General features: G+C 43.4%; 1 protein-coding gene across 2 annotated transcripts in view; it reads right to left on the bottom strand.

Moving 5' to 3' along the window:
• VEGFD (vascular endothelial growth factor D) overlaps positions 1-15,975 on the bottom strand; it is a 41,921-nt gene extending 25,946 nt beyond the window's left edge. Inside the window, exon 1 of one of the 2 annotated variants that reach the window (XM_032880144.1) lies at positions 15,432-15,975. In XM_032880144.1, coding sequence (XP_032736035.1) covers positions 15,432-15,521 — 90 coding nt within the window. In that variant the 5' untranslated portion in view covers positions 15,522-15,975. The remainder of the gene's footprint in view (positions 1-15,431) is intronic. The other variant, XM_032880142.1, reaches the window with a different exon arrangement.
• Between the last annotated feature and the right edge of the window lie 77 nt (positions 15,976-16,052).

The raw sequence follows: 16,052 nt of genomic DNA, 5'->3' as shown, positions 1-16,052 counted from the left end.
ATATCAAGAAGCCCTACTGAAAAGAACAGTGGGAGGGTCACTTTGGGAACAGAGCAAGTTGATGAGTGGGAAGACCAGGGAATAAGATTAGGGAGAGGTTGGCCCTAAGATGTACCACTTCACATCCACTGTACCAATTCAGGAGGCCATGGAAAATACTGGAGACCTGGATATTACTGGACATCCACTTCGTTGATTCGTTCTTTTGTTCATTTCCTCTTGCTCTGGCCTTGGTCCATGCTGTTCCCTCTGCTTGGGAGTGCCCTCCACTCTCTGTCCCATTGAGCCTTTCTTAGCCAGGTGTTATGTTCTTAGGGAAACCTCCCCCCCAACTCCCAACCCCACCGGGGTCTGGTCCCCAGGTCACATGGATTCACAGCACCGCATTTTTCTCCTTCCCAGCACTTACCACTGCTGACACTAATGAATTGTGTCATTACTTGCTTGGTGTTTGTCTTTCCCACTGGGCTGTAAGGGCTACTGCTGCAGTAAGGAGATGTCCTACTCACATAGCAACAGTAAGAGCTAAAGATTCATTAAATAGGTGAAAAAACTGATTCATCAAACACTAAAGCAAATCTAACCCTGAGATAATTCATTTGTTCAAACTACGTCAATTATCATTCAAGTATCTTCCTCCAGGTGTCCTCTTTCCAAGTTCAAATCCGATGCTGCCTCCTCCATCAAGCTTATATGATGTCCCTAACTTACACTGTATGATTTATGAACACACTGCATTTCCCTTACTACACTGTGATCTCCTCTAGGGTAGAACACAGGTCTGCTTCATCCTTTTTATGCAACAGGCACTTAGTAGATATCTGAGGAAGCAACTGATGAGTAATAAATACATCATGCATTTGACAACGAGCCATCAGGCCCAGGTTTCTGTGATCTGTGTAACGTTTTGTATAGAGTAGTGCTTCTCAGAGGTTAATGGGCATACAAATCTCCTGGCCATCTTGTTAGAAAGCAGATCCTAGATTCAGGGCATGACCTAGGATGCCACATTTCTAACAAGATCCCGGATGATGGTGGTCCTGCTGGCTGGCTGAGCATACTTGGAGAAGGGTTTGTAGCAGTGCTTCTCACTCTTGGCTTCACCTTGAACCTCCTGGGGAAAGAAGCTTCGATCTGTGATCCCATCCTCAGAGGTACTGGGCTGAAGCTTCCTCATCAGGTTTTTTTGTTTGTTTGTTTGTTTGTTTTTAACTTTCTGAGTGTTTGCTAGCCTTTGGGGAGGATGGGCGGGAGATACATAAGAATTCTCTATACTACCTTTGAAACTTTGCTGTAAATCTAAGACTACTTCAAACTAAAAAGTTTAGCTAAAAAATCTTCCCAAGTGATTTTAGGGAACATGGGTGGCTCGGTCGGATAAGCGGCAGACTCTTTGATTTCAGCTCAGGTCATACTCTCAGGTTTGTGAGATTGAGCCCCATGATGGGTTCTGTGCTAAAGAGGGAGTCTGTTTCTCTCCCTTTGCCCCTCCTCTCCCCACGCCTCGTGCTCTCTCCCTCTCTCAGATAAACGAATCTTAGAAAAAAACCTTCCCAAGTGATTTTAATGAGAACCACTCCTCTGTGGGGATTGGTGCATGCTGGTCTAAGTCCAAAGACCTTGGTTAGTGCCTGAGCTAGGTACAAGTCCATTCAGTAGGGAATAAATGGTAGACGCATGCTGAGAAATAATCTTATTCTTTAAATCCTTTTGGGTTACACCTTGGATTCAAAATACTTGTGTAAGTATCTTCCTTAAGTGGATTTCCAAAGCCTTTCTTAACTCAAGTCTGACTGATAGTACACCAGTTCCCAACCTGTATGACTTTTTCAAGATTGAAGACCAACCAGAATGTTTTCCAGGTCAAAGAGCATGAGGAGGCCAGCTGCCTTCTTGAGACCAGGCGAAATGATAGAATAAATTGCTTCTCAAATTTCCAAGGACTCAAAACAACCCATTTCTCAAAACAGAAAGAAAAATAATAGGTAGTACTTCCACCTGCTGGAATTCAACAGGGGAGTGTCAATTACAATCCTTTCACAAGGCAGCCCATAAAGTATTTAAAAGAAAATATAAATGAGGAGTATAGACATGGATGCCTGGGCGGCAGGAACATGGCCTGGAGTACACAACATGGCTCAGATCCCTGCTCCGAGCTCTCAGACCTTCGGCAAGGAATTTCAGAGTGGGGCCACTGACTACTTTCCTCCAAAGCTCCATGAAAAGCTTTTCTTGAGCCATCCGTTCCCATGCTATTAGGAGTCTTCCCATTCTAGATATGGGAAAAGACCAGCTTTGCAAAATTCCTCTCTGGACCTCTGTGAGAGCAGGGAATCTGAGCCTGGGATTCCACGCCTCTTAAAAACAGTTTATGTTATTTTGTCAAATATGTTGGCAATATCTTCAGGAAGTTTGATAATAAGGAGGTGGAGTGACTAGAATTTATATATTGGGAAAATCCAGAAACTTCAGGGTGGGCTATGGAGAAAACACATTTCACACGACTTCCCCTAGATCTGCTTAGGGATTTACAAGTGTTGCCTGGGGTCACAGTTCTATTACTTGCCCCTGGAGGTCAGGGACATCACAGCAGTTAGCAATTTCCCTTTGCAGTGGGTTTGGGTTTGTGGATCAGGTTGCAACACAAATATTCCTGCGTTCCCTTCACCTCTTAGTAACTTCTGTTTTGCGGCAAGAGCAGCTGGCATTTCAGTTCCAACAAAACGTTTAAAGCTTAGCCAAAACCACCAAATTTTTCCCAGTTTGGGGTCCAGGTGGCACAGACATCCTCCCAGTTGTCCTCCCCAAATACAGTTCCCCCTGTCCCTCGAGTCCCTGGGCCACGTTACCTTGATGAGTCCAAATGAACTTTTCTGCCTTTGCCTCCCGCAGCTCCCAAGTGAAAATAATATTCCCTGAAAAGAAGCTTAAACCACAGCTAACTGGAGAGGGGAATGCATGGAATTGAGTTGTTAATGGAACAACACTCTGGAGCACGTGTTGGCAGTTTCTGACAAAGTTCAGCACACACCCAATATATGACCCAGCAGTCACACTCCTGGGAATTGACCCTTGATAAAAGAGGACTTAGGTTTACCCCAAAGCCTTTACACGAATGTTTGTTTACAATAGCTTTCTTCATCATAGTCCCCATACTGGAAACAACCCGTATGTCATTCAATGTGTGAGTACTTAAGCAAACTGTTCCATCCAGCCTGTGACCTACCACTCAGCAAGAAAACAGAACGATCTGGTGTGCCAGGGGACTCAGATGGGTCCGCAGGGCATTGGCAGTGAAAGAAGCCAATCTTAAGAGGTTATGTACTGTATGACTCCATTTACGACATTCTTAAAAAACCCCAATGATTGTGCTGGAGGACAGATCGGAGGCTGCCAGGGCTTTGGCGGGAGGGTGTGACTCGGAAAGGAGAGCATAAATGAATGTTTCCCTATCCTGATTATGGCGCTGGTTACGCAAATCTCTACAGTGTGTTTAAATTCATGGAACTGCCCGCCAAAAGGGGAAAAATGTTAATGACTTTTAAAAAAATAAAAAAATAAAGTGAGCAGGCTTCGAATCAAGGCACTGCTCCTTTTTAGCTATGTGATTGAGGGTCAATTATTGAACTTCCTTAAAGCTGGATTTCCTTTCCTCGTTTTATGGCTGGCGATGCTCCCAGTGCCCACCTCAGTACCTGATGGGGAGATTCATGAGGTCTGATGGGGGAAAGAGGCAGGCACCGAGTAGGCATTTAGTAATGTTAAGGCCCTTTCTTTCCTTTCTCTGGTGGTGGTGGTGGGGGGGTGCAGCATCTGGGCCTGCACTGCGGTTCAGAAGTTTGTGTGTCTTCTGGCCCCTGGTCTCCCTCAGTAACCGGAGGCGAGTCTGACAAGAGCAAGATGGCGCAACTTCTGTCACAGTAATTAAAAACTGAAAAGAGAAAAACTTTTCCAGGGTAAAGCAAGGACAAGTTTTTTCATCTTCTTTTTTAACATTTGTTGGAAGGGTTTTCAGATGAAAGGCCAATTTCAAAGTAATCTGCCCAGGCTTTACGTACATCTGTATAGACAGATGAAGAAACAACCCACATCTTAAACCTTTGTATTCTGTTACTGGGAGTCTGGTCTTACCCAGAACAGATGGTACCTAATAGAATGGGGTGCACCAACTGAGGGCAGGAAGGAGAATGCAGCCTTGTTAGAAATTACTGCTGGGGCTGCTTGGAGGGAGCCGAGGGCCTGGTCCTTCTCTGAAATCCAGGAACTTGGTCATCTGGGGGCCTCATGTTTTTGGTGGCTCTTTGACTTATGTAGTTCTGTACTGAAATGCATATCTGTAAGAAACCTTGGGTGTTTAATTAAACTTGATTAGGGAAAAGGATTACAAACTCAGGGAAACCATGTACATGCATTTCTCTGTGTGTGCAAAGCCGTCTGGGTATTTTAGGGAGATACTGGAGGACTAAGATGCCTGGGACCTCCACATCCTCCAGTTTGATGAGTGTTGTGGGTGGTTTTCTACCCAGCCAAATGTGGAGATCTGGGGATACCTCTATGCCTCCTTTACATTTTTTAAAGTCTGAATATTAAAAATTTTTTTATTAAATTCAATTTAGTTAACATGCCCCTTTACATATTTATTTTTATTTTTTAAATAGGCTCTACACTGGGTGTGGTCCCAGTGTGGGGCTTGAACTCATGACCCTGAGATCAAGAGTTGGAGACTTAACCGACTGAGCCACCCAGGCACCACCCCCCCTTATGTGTTTTAAATCCATGTTCCACTCAATGCCTCTGCTCCCATCTGATGTATCTGTGCTTAGGAAATGTGGGGCAGACGACTGTGGGATGTACTTGAGTGGCAAGACTCAGAAGGATGCTCTGAATAACCCCAAGAGTATATATTCCTGAGGTCTGTTACAGTTTCTTTACACCGATGTCAAAGATCAAGGGCCCAATTTGTAAGAAAACAACTCAAAGCCTTCATGGTAATATGGTTATTGTTAAAAACAACCCCACAGGGGCACCTGGGTGGCTCAGTGGGTTAAGCCTCTGCCTTGGGCTCAGGTCATGATCTCAGGGTCTTGGGATAGAGCCCCACATCGGTCTCTCTGCTCAGTGGGGAGCCTGCTTCACCCTCTCTCTCTGCCTCTCTGCTTACTTGTGATCTCTCTTGGTGTCAAATAAATAAATAAAATCTTTAAAGAAAAAAAAAAAAACAACCCCACAGCTCCCCACAAAAAGGGAGAAGTGTCTTTCTAAGCCCTATTGATGTTGGGTCATGTGACTTGCTCTGACCAGTGACGCATTACAAGATATGATACAGAGAGTTGAAATGTACGCATGAGTGTACACTTCTACATTTCTTCTATCACAAGTACCTGCCCCTGCTAGCCCACTGATCAAAGGAGGATGAGAGACATGTGGGGCAGACCCCCATTCAACCAATGGCTCGAGCCTTGATCCTGACTCCCAGCTGACCCACAGCAACAAGAGTGAGAAGGGATTTTTTAAGCCATTGAAGTTTGGACTGGTTTGTTACACAGCGTTACTGTGGCAACAGTTAATTGCTACAGTCCTATTTCAGCCTAAGTATAACATAATCTGTTGGCTGAGCAGAGGATCTTTATGTAAATCCCCATGTCTTTTTGGCAAGGCACCCCACTATACTGCTGGTAGTCAGTCCAGTGTGTCCCCTTTTTCCCTTCTTCCAAAGATGCAGTGGTCCCACATCAGCATCCATGGCTCTCCTCTTCCTTACCAATATCCTCTGCACCGTCGAAGATGCTCAGTGATCCCCAGTCTTGCTGTAAGGGTGTAGTTATGAACCACGCACACCACTGCAAAGTCTACTTTTACTTTTTCAGCCCACTCTCCTTTTGGGGGAATCTTAATTTAGGATGAATTCAGGGCATTCACCTAGTCAAAATTACACCCTTCCTAACTCTCTCCAGAATGGAACCGTAAGCAGCAACAAAATATTTGTCATGCCTATATCCTGCAAATGTCATTCTCTCCAGAAACAATTTTCACCAAACCTAGACTTCAGAAAAGCAATAATTTTGTCAAACATGTGACTGTTATGATTGTTTAGGTAACAATGAACAACAACCAAAAAAAAGACTCCTAAAAATTGGCATTATTACCTAAAGTTCCAGGCCTTAAAATTATCCTTCCTGCAGGCCACAACTGAACACCTCAGTCATTGGTAAGACATGAAAATAACTAAGACATCTTTATTTCATAAAAATATCATTTCCACTCATGTGCCTGGCACACAGCAGACATTCCACAAATACTTACTGAACTGAAATGTACAGCTGTTCTTTCTCCAGGGACAAGAAGCCGACTCTTGAACAGCAGAAATAAACTTGAGTGTCTTCCTTCAGCAACTCTACCCGAGTAGCCAACCATGGTTGTTTCCCATCTCAAAGACATGTTCAAAAACATTTAGAAACAATCAGAGCTGGGCTGCTAGTCATTTATCCTGTTCACCAAATATTTCCAGCTCTCTCTTCTGAGCACATGGAAGGACTGCGCACTTCCTGGCCCCCTGTGGTTCGATGGAGCGATGGGTCAAGGGACTGTGACCAGAAGTGACATGAGTCACTGCCAGGCCAGAGCATTTAATTGCCAAAGCAAAACTCTCCAGGGGCTCTCCTGCCCTGTCACAGAGATTGATGACATTTAAGATGTGGATGTTCAGCCAATTTCATCCTGAGCTAGCAATGACCCTGAACTAACCCAGATGGTTCTGTGGTAGGAGAAATAAATAAACCTGTTTCTGTGTCACCACGATCTGGGAGGTGCTTGTTTTTGCAGTATACCATGGCCGATGCTGACTGACAAAGTACTGAACCAGAGTGCTTTGCCATAATCTACCACATCCCCACAAATCACCACATGGAAACATAGATAGCACTTCTCAGGAATCCCAAAGATGAAGGAAATCTTCAAGGTGTCTGTGTTTTATCCAGATCTGCCATGTGGCCCAACACGGTTTTCCCTGCCTCTCTTTCTGTGACCACTAAGGCTAGAAAATGGGTGAAGGGGACATACTTCTGTAACTGGATCCTAGGAGTGAACACCTTACTGGAGGGCCTGTGGCTATAAGGACACTGCAGTGTTCTTCGATACCATCATCTGACCCCTCTCTAATCCCCAGAGGAAGATGGCACATGGGAAATCAACTGCCTTATCAAAAACGCTTCTGAATGTAAACAACGGAAATCAGACAAGCTACGATGAGAGGAGAAGCTGGAGATGATTTAATGTGGCAGTTTGTAAGCTGGGTATGTCAAAATCTCAGAGGCCTTGTCCATCAGTCCGTCCACACACACTTGTTACTATCTATTCTCTTACAGGCTTTGTACTAAGTGACCGAGACCCGGTAGCACGCAGTGCAGTTTCCCCAGACTCAGGGTACCCTGCAGGGGGTATGAAGGATGTGGCTGCCACGTGGGCAAAGGAACTCTGGCTGCAGTTGGAGCAGCGGCGCATGCACAATGCCAAAGAGCATAAGCAACTTCTTAAAACAAAAAACAAAGGAGGAGAGAAAGAAAAAAAGAGAAAAGTCCCTGTTGTTAAAAAACTTTCCTTCTAGCAGAGGATGACAAAACACTAAACTTAGACGCCAATTAAAAATGTCGGGTACCAGTAAACAGACTGCAGAGGATAAAATCATGTAACGATATAGATCAGGGTTGGCAAACTATGACCCACGGGCCACATCCAGCCTACAGCCTATTTCACTGTCGTTTGTGAGCTAAGGATTATTTTTAATACTATTAAATGGTTGTTTAGTCTCCATGTATTTGGGTTCTTTCCAAATTTCCTCTTGTGATTGAGTTCTAGCTTCAGAGCATTGTGGTCTGAAAATATGCAGGGAATGATCCCTATCTTTTGATACCGGTTAAGACCTGATTTAGGACCGAGGATGTGATCTATTCTGGAGAATGTTCCATGTGCACTAGAGAAGAATGTGTATTCTGTTGCTTTGGGATGAAATGTTCTGAATATATCTGTGATGTCCATCTGGTCCAGTGTGTCATTTAAGGCCTTTATTTCCTTGTTGATATTTTGCTTGGATGATCTGCCCATTTCAGTGAGGGGAGTGTTAAAGTCCCCTACTATTATTGTATTATTGTTGATGTGTTTCTTTGATTTTGTTATTAATTGGTTTATATAGTTGGCTGCTCCCACGTTAGGGGCATAGATATTTACAATTGTTAGATCTTCTTGTTGGACAGATCCCTTGAGTATGATATAGTGTCCTTCCTCATCTCTTATTATAGTCTTTGGCTTAAAATCTAATTGATCTAAGGATTGCCACTCCTGCTTTCTTCTGATGTCCATTAGCATGGTAAATTCTTTTCCACCCCCTCACTTTAAATCTGAAGGTGTCTTCGGGTTTAAAATGAATTTCTTGTAGGCAACATATAGATGGGTTTTGTTTTTTTATCCATTCTGATACCCTGTGTCTTTTGATTGGGGCATTTAGCCCATTAACATTCAGGGTAACTATTGAGAGATATGAATTTAGTGCCATTGTATTGCCTGTAAGGTGACTGTTATTGTATATTGTCTCTGTTCCTTTCTGATCTACTAGTTTTAGGGTCTCTCTTTGCTTAGAGGACCCCTTTCAATATTTCCTGTAGAGCTGGCTTGGTGTTTGCAAATTCTTTCAGTTTTTTGTTTGTCCTGGAAGCTTTTAATCTCTCCTTCTATTTTCAATGATAGCCTAGCTGGATATAGTATTCTTGGCTGCATGTTTTTCTCATTTAGTACTCTGAATATATCATGCCAGCTCTTTCTGGCCTGCCAGGTCTCTGTGGATAAGTCTGCTGCAAATCTAATATTTTTACCATTGTATGTTACAGACTTCTTTTCCCGGGCTGCTTTCAGGATTTTCTCTTTGTCACTAAGACTTGTAAATTTTACTATTAGGTGACGGGGTGTGGACCTATTCTTATTGATTTTGAGGGGGGTTCTCTGAATCTCCTGGATTTTGATGCTTATTCCCTTTGCCATATTGGGGAAATTCTCTCCAATAATTCTCTCCAATATACCTTCTGCTCCCCTCTCTCTTTCTTCTTCTTCTGGAATCCCAATTATTCTCATGTTGTTTCATCTTATGGTGTCACTTATCTCTCGAATTCTCCCCTCGTGGTCCAGTAGCTGTTTGTCCCTCTTTTGCTCAGCTTCTTTATTCTCTGTCATTTGGTCTTCTATATCGCTAATTCTTTCTTCTGCCTCATTTATCCTAGCAGTGAGAGCCTCCATTTTTGATTGCCCCTCATTAATAGCTTTTTTGATTTCAACTTGATTAGATTTTAGTTCTTTTATTTCTCCAGAAAGGGCTTTTATATCTCCAGAGAGGGTTTCTCTAATATCTTCCATGCCTTTTTCGAGCCCGGCTAGAACCTTGAGAATCGTCATTCTGAACTCTAGATCTGACATATTACCAATGTCTGTATTGATTAGGTCCCTAGCCTTTGGTACTGCCTCTTGTTCTTTTTTTTGTGGTGAATTTTTCCACCTTGTCATTTTGTCCAGATAAGAGTATATGAAGGAAAAAGTAAAATACTAAAAGGGTGGCAACAACCCCAGGAAAATATGCTTTAGCCAAATCAGAAGAGATCCCAAATCGTGAGGGGGGGGAAGGGGATAAAACGAGGTTCAGAAAGAAAAAAGAAAAAAGAAACAAATAAAAAAAGAAAACCAATAATGAAAAAATATAAAAAGGAAAAAAATATATATATATTAGATAAACTAGTTAAAAATGTTAAAAAAGAAAAGGGTAAAAGTTAAAAAAATTTAGCAGAAGAGAAAAAAAATTGAAAAAGAAAAAAAAATTAAATTAACTGCAAGGCTAAAGAATCATGGGGAGAAAGCCATGAGTTCCGTGCTTTGCTTTCTCCTCCTCTGGAATTCCGCTGCTCTCCTTGGTATTGAAACTGCACTCCTTGGTAGGTGAACTTGGTCCCGGCTGGGTTTCTTGTTGATCTTCTGGGGGAGGGGCCTGTTGTAGTGATTCTCAAGTGTCTTTGCCCCAGGCGGAGTTGCACCGCCCTTACCGGGGGCCGGGCTGAGTAATCCGCTCGGGTTCGCTTTCGGGAGCTTTTGTTCCCTGAGCACTTTCCGTAGAGTCCGGAGGACGGGAAGGAAGATGGCGGCCTCCCAGTCTCCGGCCCGGAGGAGCCGAGAGCCTGGGGCCCCACTCCTCAGTGCGCCCTCAGAGAACAGCGCCCAATTGCTCCCGTCACCCTGGCCTCCGGCCGCGCTCCGAGCTCACCGAGCCTGCGACCGGTTCAAGGTAACCCCGAGCTGAGAGTCACCCCTCGGCTCCGTCTCTGTAGCCGGCTTCCCCGTTCTAATACCTGCGAGCTCTGCGACACTCAGACACTCCCGATCCTTCTGTGACCCTGCGGGACCTGAGGCCACACTGGCCCCGCGTGGGCTTCACCCCGGTTAAGCCTCTGGAGCGATGTCCCTCAGCGGAACAGACTTTTAAAAGTCCCGATTTTGTGCTCCGTTGCTCCGCCGCTTGCCGGGAGCCGGCCCCTCCCCCTGCGGTCTATCTTCCCGTCGCTTTGGATTCACTTCTCCGCCAGTCCTACCTTTCAGAAAGGGGTTGATTTTCTGTTTCTAGAATTGCTGTTCTTCTTCTCTTCGATCTCCCGTTGGATTTGTAGGTGTTTGCAATCTTTAGATAAGCTATCTAGCTGATCTCCCGCTACCTGAAGTAGTCTCAGCTGCTACTTCTCCGCCATCTTGACTCCTTAGCCTAATACTATTAAATGGTTGAAACAAAGGAAGAGAAGATAAGGATTATTTCATGACGTATGAAAGTGATATGCAATTTGAATTTCAGTATTCATAAAGTTTTACTAGAACACAGCCACATCCTGTATGATCTGCCCTGGCTACTTCTCCAACCTCAACAACTGTGGCTCTGGCCCCTGCCTCTAATTCCACCTCCACTGGAGCTACAACCCAAACACCCAAGTCACTTCCCCGCCCTCCCCATGGCCAGTGTGCAATGGTTGTCCCACCCACCTCACTTCCTTCAGGGCTCTGCACAAGTGAAATCAGATCCGGTAAGTCTCTCCCACCCATCACTCTATGTCTCCTCCTCCTGCTTGATTTTCTCCATGGGACCACCTTGAGATACTCCACGTTCTAGATTTGCTACTGCCTGCCTCTCCCTGCCATTGGAATGTAAGTTCCATGAAAGTCAAAACACTGTCCTCTTTCCTGTTGCATTTCCAGCACTGAGACTAGTGCCCAGACATAGTATGGGCTCAACATTCAGTGAATGCACTGTCAACCACGGTTAAGTCCTAATGAGAAGCAAAGGAGATCCTTCACCAACTGGGATGTGATGATCGGTCACAGCTTTCACGACATGCGGGGAGGCCTCAATGTGTCTTGGTTTAATAATGTCCTAATGTCTTGGTAGAGATTATAAGAACTAGTGGCAAGAGAGACAAAAGTGGACTTCACATGCAAGCCACCTAAAAAGAAAGGACTCCTCTCCATGCATCTCACATTCCCAATTACATGTAGTTTCCCATCCTCACTGCTAATCTCGAGTGGTAGGAAAGACTTAGGTTTAGAAATGTGCTCAGAAACAAGGTTGCTCTCATGTGTGTCCCGACTTCTCTAGGACCTCAAGCCAATTGTGGTGATGATACATGTGCCCAGGAGTTCCAGATCTTACCACATCAGGTTCTACGTGGAAGCATTCATGTGTCCAAAAACTATATGTTTGCTCCATAAGCTATCTTTTATAAGCTGCTCCCAAAAGGGAGTTCCATAATGGAACTCATTCAACATTTAGCATTACTGATATTGTTTTTCCTAGCACTCGTAGGGGTCTACAGTACAGGCTCATCCACAAGTCCAAATCAGGATTTTTTAAATTAAAAGTCACACAAGGAAGACATAAGATACAGGGAGGGTTCTACTGTATCCTGAATACCAATAATACACTACGGAGATATGAAAGCTTCAACCACCATTCAGGGTGACTGAGTAGGGGTAGAACAGATCTGTGTATAGAAGCAAGTAATTCAACCCATTTAGCCACGGGGTCATAAGTGAAGAAGTTCATAGAAAACATTTCAAATGTCTTTTGTGCCAAGGACTGTGCCTGATTGAAAAGTGAACAAGAATTCAGTAGGCCATGTGACTAGCAACAGTCAATGGGCTTCTCGGTGTGAGACTTAGAATGTGAAAAGAGGGAGGGGAACGGAGGGTCCGCTTCCTGAAGTGAAATATGCAAGATGTACTCAGTTCTTGTTATTCAGTTCGCTCTAGAGTGGATGTCAGGAAAAGGCACGTGACACCAGGCTTACAAAGTCTTGTTGGCCATGGGACTTCTCATGAAACTTAAGAGGTACCCCACGTTCCAGTGGGTCTTGGTATCACATACAGTTTGAATGACTCCAACCCCCAGCAACATTCATCCACCAGGGAAGAAGGATGGGGCTATAAGGTAGTGAGGAGGAGAAGGAAACCAGTTTTGCCAGAAAAGAGCTGGGAAAGCCTATCATAACCTGGAGTTACTCCTTCATCATTCTAGTGATGTGTCTGCATCAGTGATGCTGAAAAGATTTAGGGAGGCTGGCTTCATAGGAGATGTCAGGATTCCCCATGACAGCAACTGCTTATCAAGTAAACCAAAATAGTGCTGGCCAGACAGTCAGTGTGAACGACTGGACAGTGAAATTGTATGTATTTATTACCAAGTGCCCAAAATATCAACACTATGAGACTCAGGGCTGTCACAGACAGAAGTGAGTCTATGTAAAGCTTCCTAGAGTTGGGCAGTGCACATCCTGTACAAATTTACAGGACTATCCCAACTGTAGAATAAAAGCTGGAGAAAACAGACACCTATAAATCCTACATCTAGATGGTTAATCTGATTCTATTAGTGAGCCAAGATCAGGCACTGGGTTGATGTCGTTTCTAGAAGAAAATGTGTTCTGCTTAGATTGAGAAAGTTAGCAGCTAAACAGCATGTGCAGATTTGAGTTGAGATTTTCAAACAGAATTATCTCAGTCCACAAAGTCCATGCACTGCCAACCCCAAACAGCTCTCCTAAATACAGGTGGCAAGCCTAAAGAAAATAGGATGCCTCACCCTAAAGTGGCATTAAGTACAATCGTCTAGGATATCAGTGGCTCGATGCGTGGTTGTTGCAGAAAAAATATTCACAGACTCATATGATTAGGGTAGAGGCAAGACTAGTCAAAGCGAAGACAAGGACAATGTTTAAGGACAGAAAGTGAGGACTGTAGGGGAAGGGATCCATTTAGGAACAGCCAGGGCTATGTCTAGACAGGAGGATGGAGAGAAGAACAGGCTCACAGACCTACTACTGAGAAGGACCCTGAAAATGTCTAATAATAAGTGGAACATTTTTATCCCCGAAAGCAAAAGAATAAATTCATATCCCAGTGTTCATTACCATCTCGAATCCGCTTCCATACTAAATTTTCCTTTAAACAAGAAGAACATTAAGAAGCTTCTTTCGTCTTAGATTTTCTCTTAAGAAAAAGGGGTTAAAGGAAAAGCCTAGTAACCTATACGGTATAGCTCCTCATCCCTCACAGGGTCCAGTCTCATCTATGTCGAAACTTCTGTTTACTCTAGGCACCCCCCGCCCCTTCACATCGAAAACATTTAATTTAGCTGGGGGTTGGGTAGACGGAAGCGCAATGTGTGTAGTTGCACTTTTTAAATGAAACTCAGACATATATAAAAAAATTGCTAATAGTATATTACTAAGCAAATGATGCTGCATCTTCCATGTAGAAGGTCATGTCTTCTGTCACATGCAAATTCACACGCTTTCTTCCTCCGCCCCAAGAAATAAATTGATGTGTGATCAGTACATGTGAACCACTTCAAACCTCACTGTGCCCAGGACACCTAGAGAATTCTTGGTGTATGAATTCTTTAAAAGAGCGGAAGAACCTAAAACATATTCCTTCTTTCCAACAATTCAAAATCTTCTCTTGTACTGTCAAGTGCAGTGACATTCAAAGTCAAATGGAAACATTTTTTAAATCTATGCATAACGCTGGGGGAAAAAAGAAAGCTTCCATGAACACAGCGCATCTGAAGGGTTTCTGAGTTTTGTGGACTTCAAAAAAGCTGAACAGCCTGAGAAGTCTTATTTGCTTCAAACGAGTCCAATTTCCCCCCCTGCACTGAGGCTCAACGGTGGGATCCTCTCTGCCTACCATCTGGCATTGAGCTGCAGCGCGAAGGCTGGCAGCGGTGAGGTAGGGCTGCACGGCTGTGAGTTCTCCGGAGTGCATTTGGAATTTGGAAAGCCAGACTTCCTTTTTTTTTTTTTTTAAAGAAAGATCTGAGAAGACTGCCAGACTACTCAAGGTGGCTGTCCCCCGGCACAGTGTTCAACCTTTACAAACTGTATGTCTATTTAGGCACCGTATGTACATCGGCATTCCACATGGAATGAGAGGAAGACTTGTTCACCCCAAAGACCAATCTTCTCCTGTTGGGGGCGCTATCACCCCTGCCAAAAATATATGTCCTAACAACAGCTACAAAACCTCAAGTTCACGTCTAACTTGTCTATTTGCTGCCAGAAATTCCTAAATCAATAACGATTTACTATCTCTTCCATCAAAACAATGAAATCCAAATCATTTTCAAAATAGAGAGCTGAAGAAAACAGTCTAATCTGCAAAATACATGAAACTGGGTGAAATATTGCTCAGCCAGTAACAATCCAATTAATTCTTTTGCCTTACTCTCAACTCATCTGGCTCCGAGGCTTGCCCTTAAGAACCAAGGATTCAATTACTGTTGAATTTTACACACTTTAAAAAGCAAAACAAACAAACAAACAAACAAAAAAAAAACCACAAATGATTTCCAAAAAACCATTTTTCTAGATGGTAGCAATGGGTATTTTAGAAAACCAGATAGAAACCATTTGGATAAAGTACTGCACTTTGCAATTTACGAAAGAAATTAACTAAAGTAACCAAACTAACGTTTGCTGCTTACAAACAACATGAATAAATGGCCCACACAGTTATCCTCGTCACAAAAACAAATCAGTGCTTCATTAGAAAATCACTGTGCCATCTGCATATATAATTGAGGCAAAACTTATCCATCTGAAAAGTGTCTAGAAGGCTCATTCATGTTCTATTACAGCTCCAAAATTTAAAAAAACAACAACAACAGCATATTCCAACATGCATGGCAAGATTCTTAGTAAGCCTAAGAACCAGAACACTCATTAACCAATGAAAGATATCTCTGGTCTGCTACTACGAGTGTTCTGTATTTTAATATTGTCTGGAAAATCGGGGGCAAAGAAAGAAAGTCCTCTGTATAAGCCATAAGAAAACTGCATCACACTAAAAATTAAGACACCTACCTTCACTGGTCCATGTTCATAACTGGAACCCTGCACCAACTGCAGAGAAGACATCATGAAAACATTCAGCACGGCCCACTGTCTGTACATTTTGAGTATTTTAATATCCACTGATTACGAAGCAGTTGACATCAGGCAGTGAGAGCAAACTGTTTCAAAAGGCATTCTCCAGAAGGAAAGTTCGAAACCCCAAGACACATGGAAAAACACAAATAATCAGATGTGATCAAAATCCAATGAAATGACTTCAATTAGTCAAGGAACGTTTTTGCTCAATCTTATGTGGGGAGAGACTTGAAAAAAAAAATCTAAATGCTCTCATGCTCCAAAAATAATCAGGAGGTGCATATGACTTGCCCTTGACATGAAAAAGCACTCGCAATTCACTTCACATCCAGCAAATTAAAAAAAAACAAACAAACAAACTCTCCACCCTTTGCCCCAGGTTCTAGTTGCTTTGTGAAGAGGTGGTGTGGCCACCGCAGAAGGCTGGAACCCAATTCTGGATTCAAACTTTTTTCACAACCCTTATGGGAGGTTGCGGAAGCATGTGTCTAAAATCTGACAGAGATTTTGGCAGAAAATGCAGGGAAGTCTTGGCTGTAATCCTGTCGCGTCCCT

The sequence above is a fragment of the Lontra canadensis genome, unplaced genomic scaffold (assembly GCF_010015895.1).
Source record: "Lontra canadensis isolate GAN:19392208 unplaced genomic scaffold, GSC_riverotter_1.0 scaffold68, whole genome shotgun sequence".
Lineage (NCBI taxonomy): Eukaryota > Metazoa > Chordata > Mammalia > Carnivora > Mustelidae > Lontra > Lontra canadensis.
Note: the sequence above shows the minus strand (reverse complement) of the source record. Positions and strands in the feature narration are given on the sequence as shown.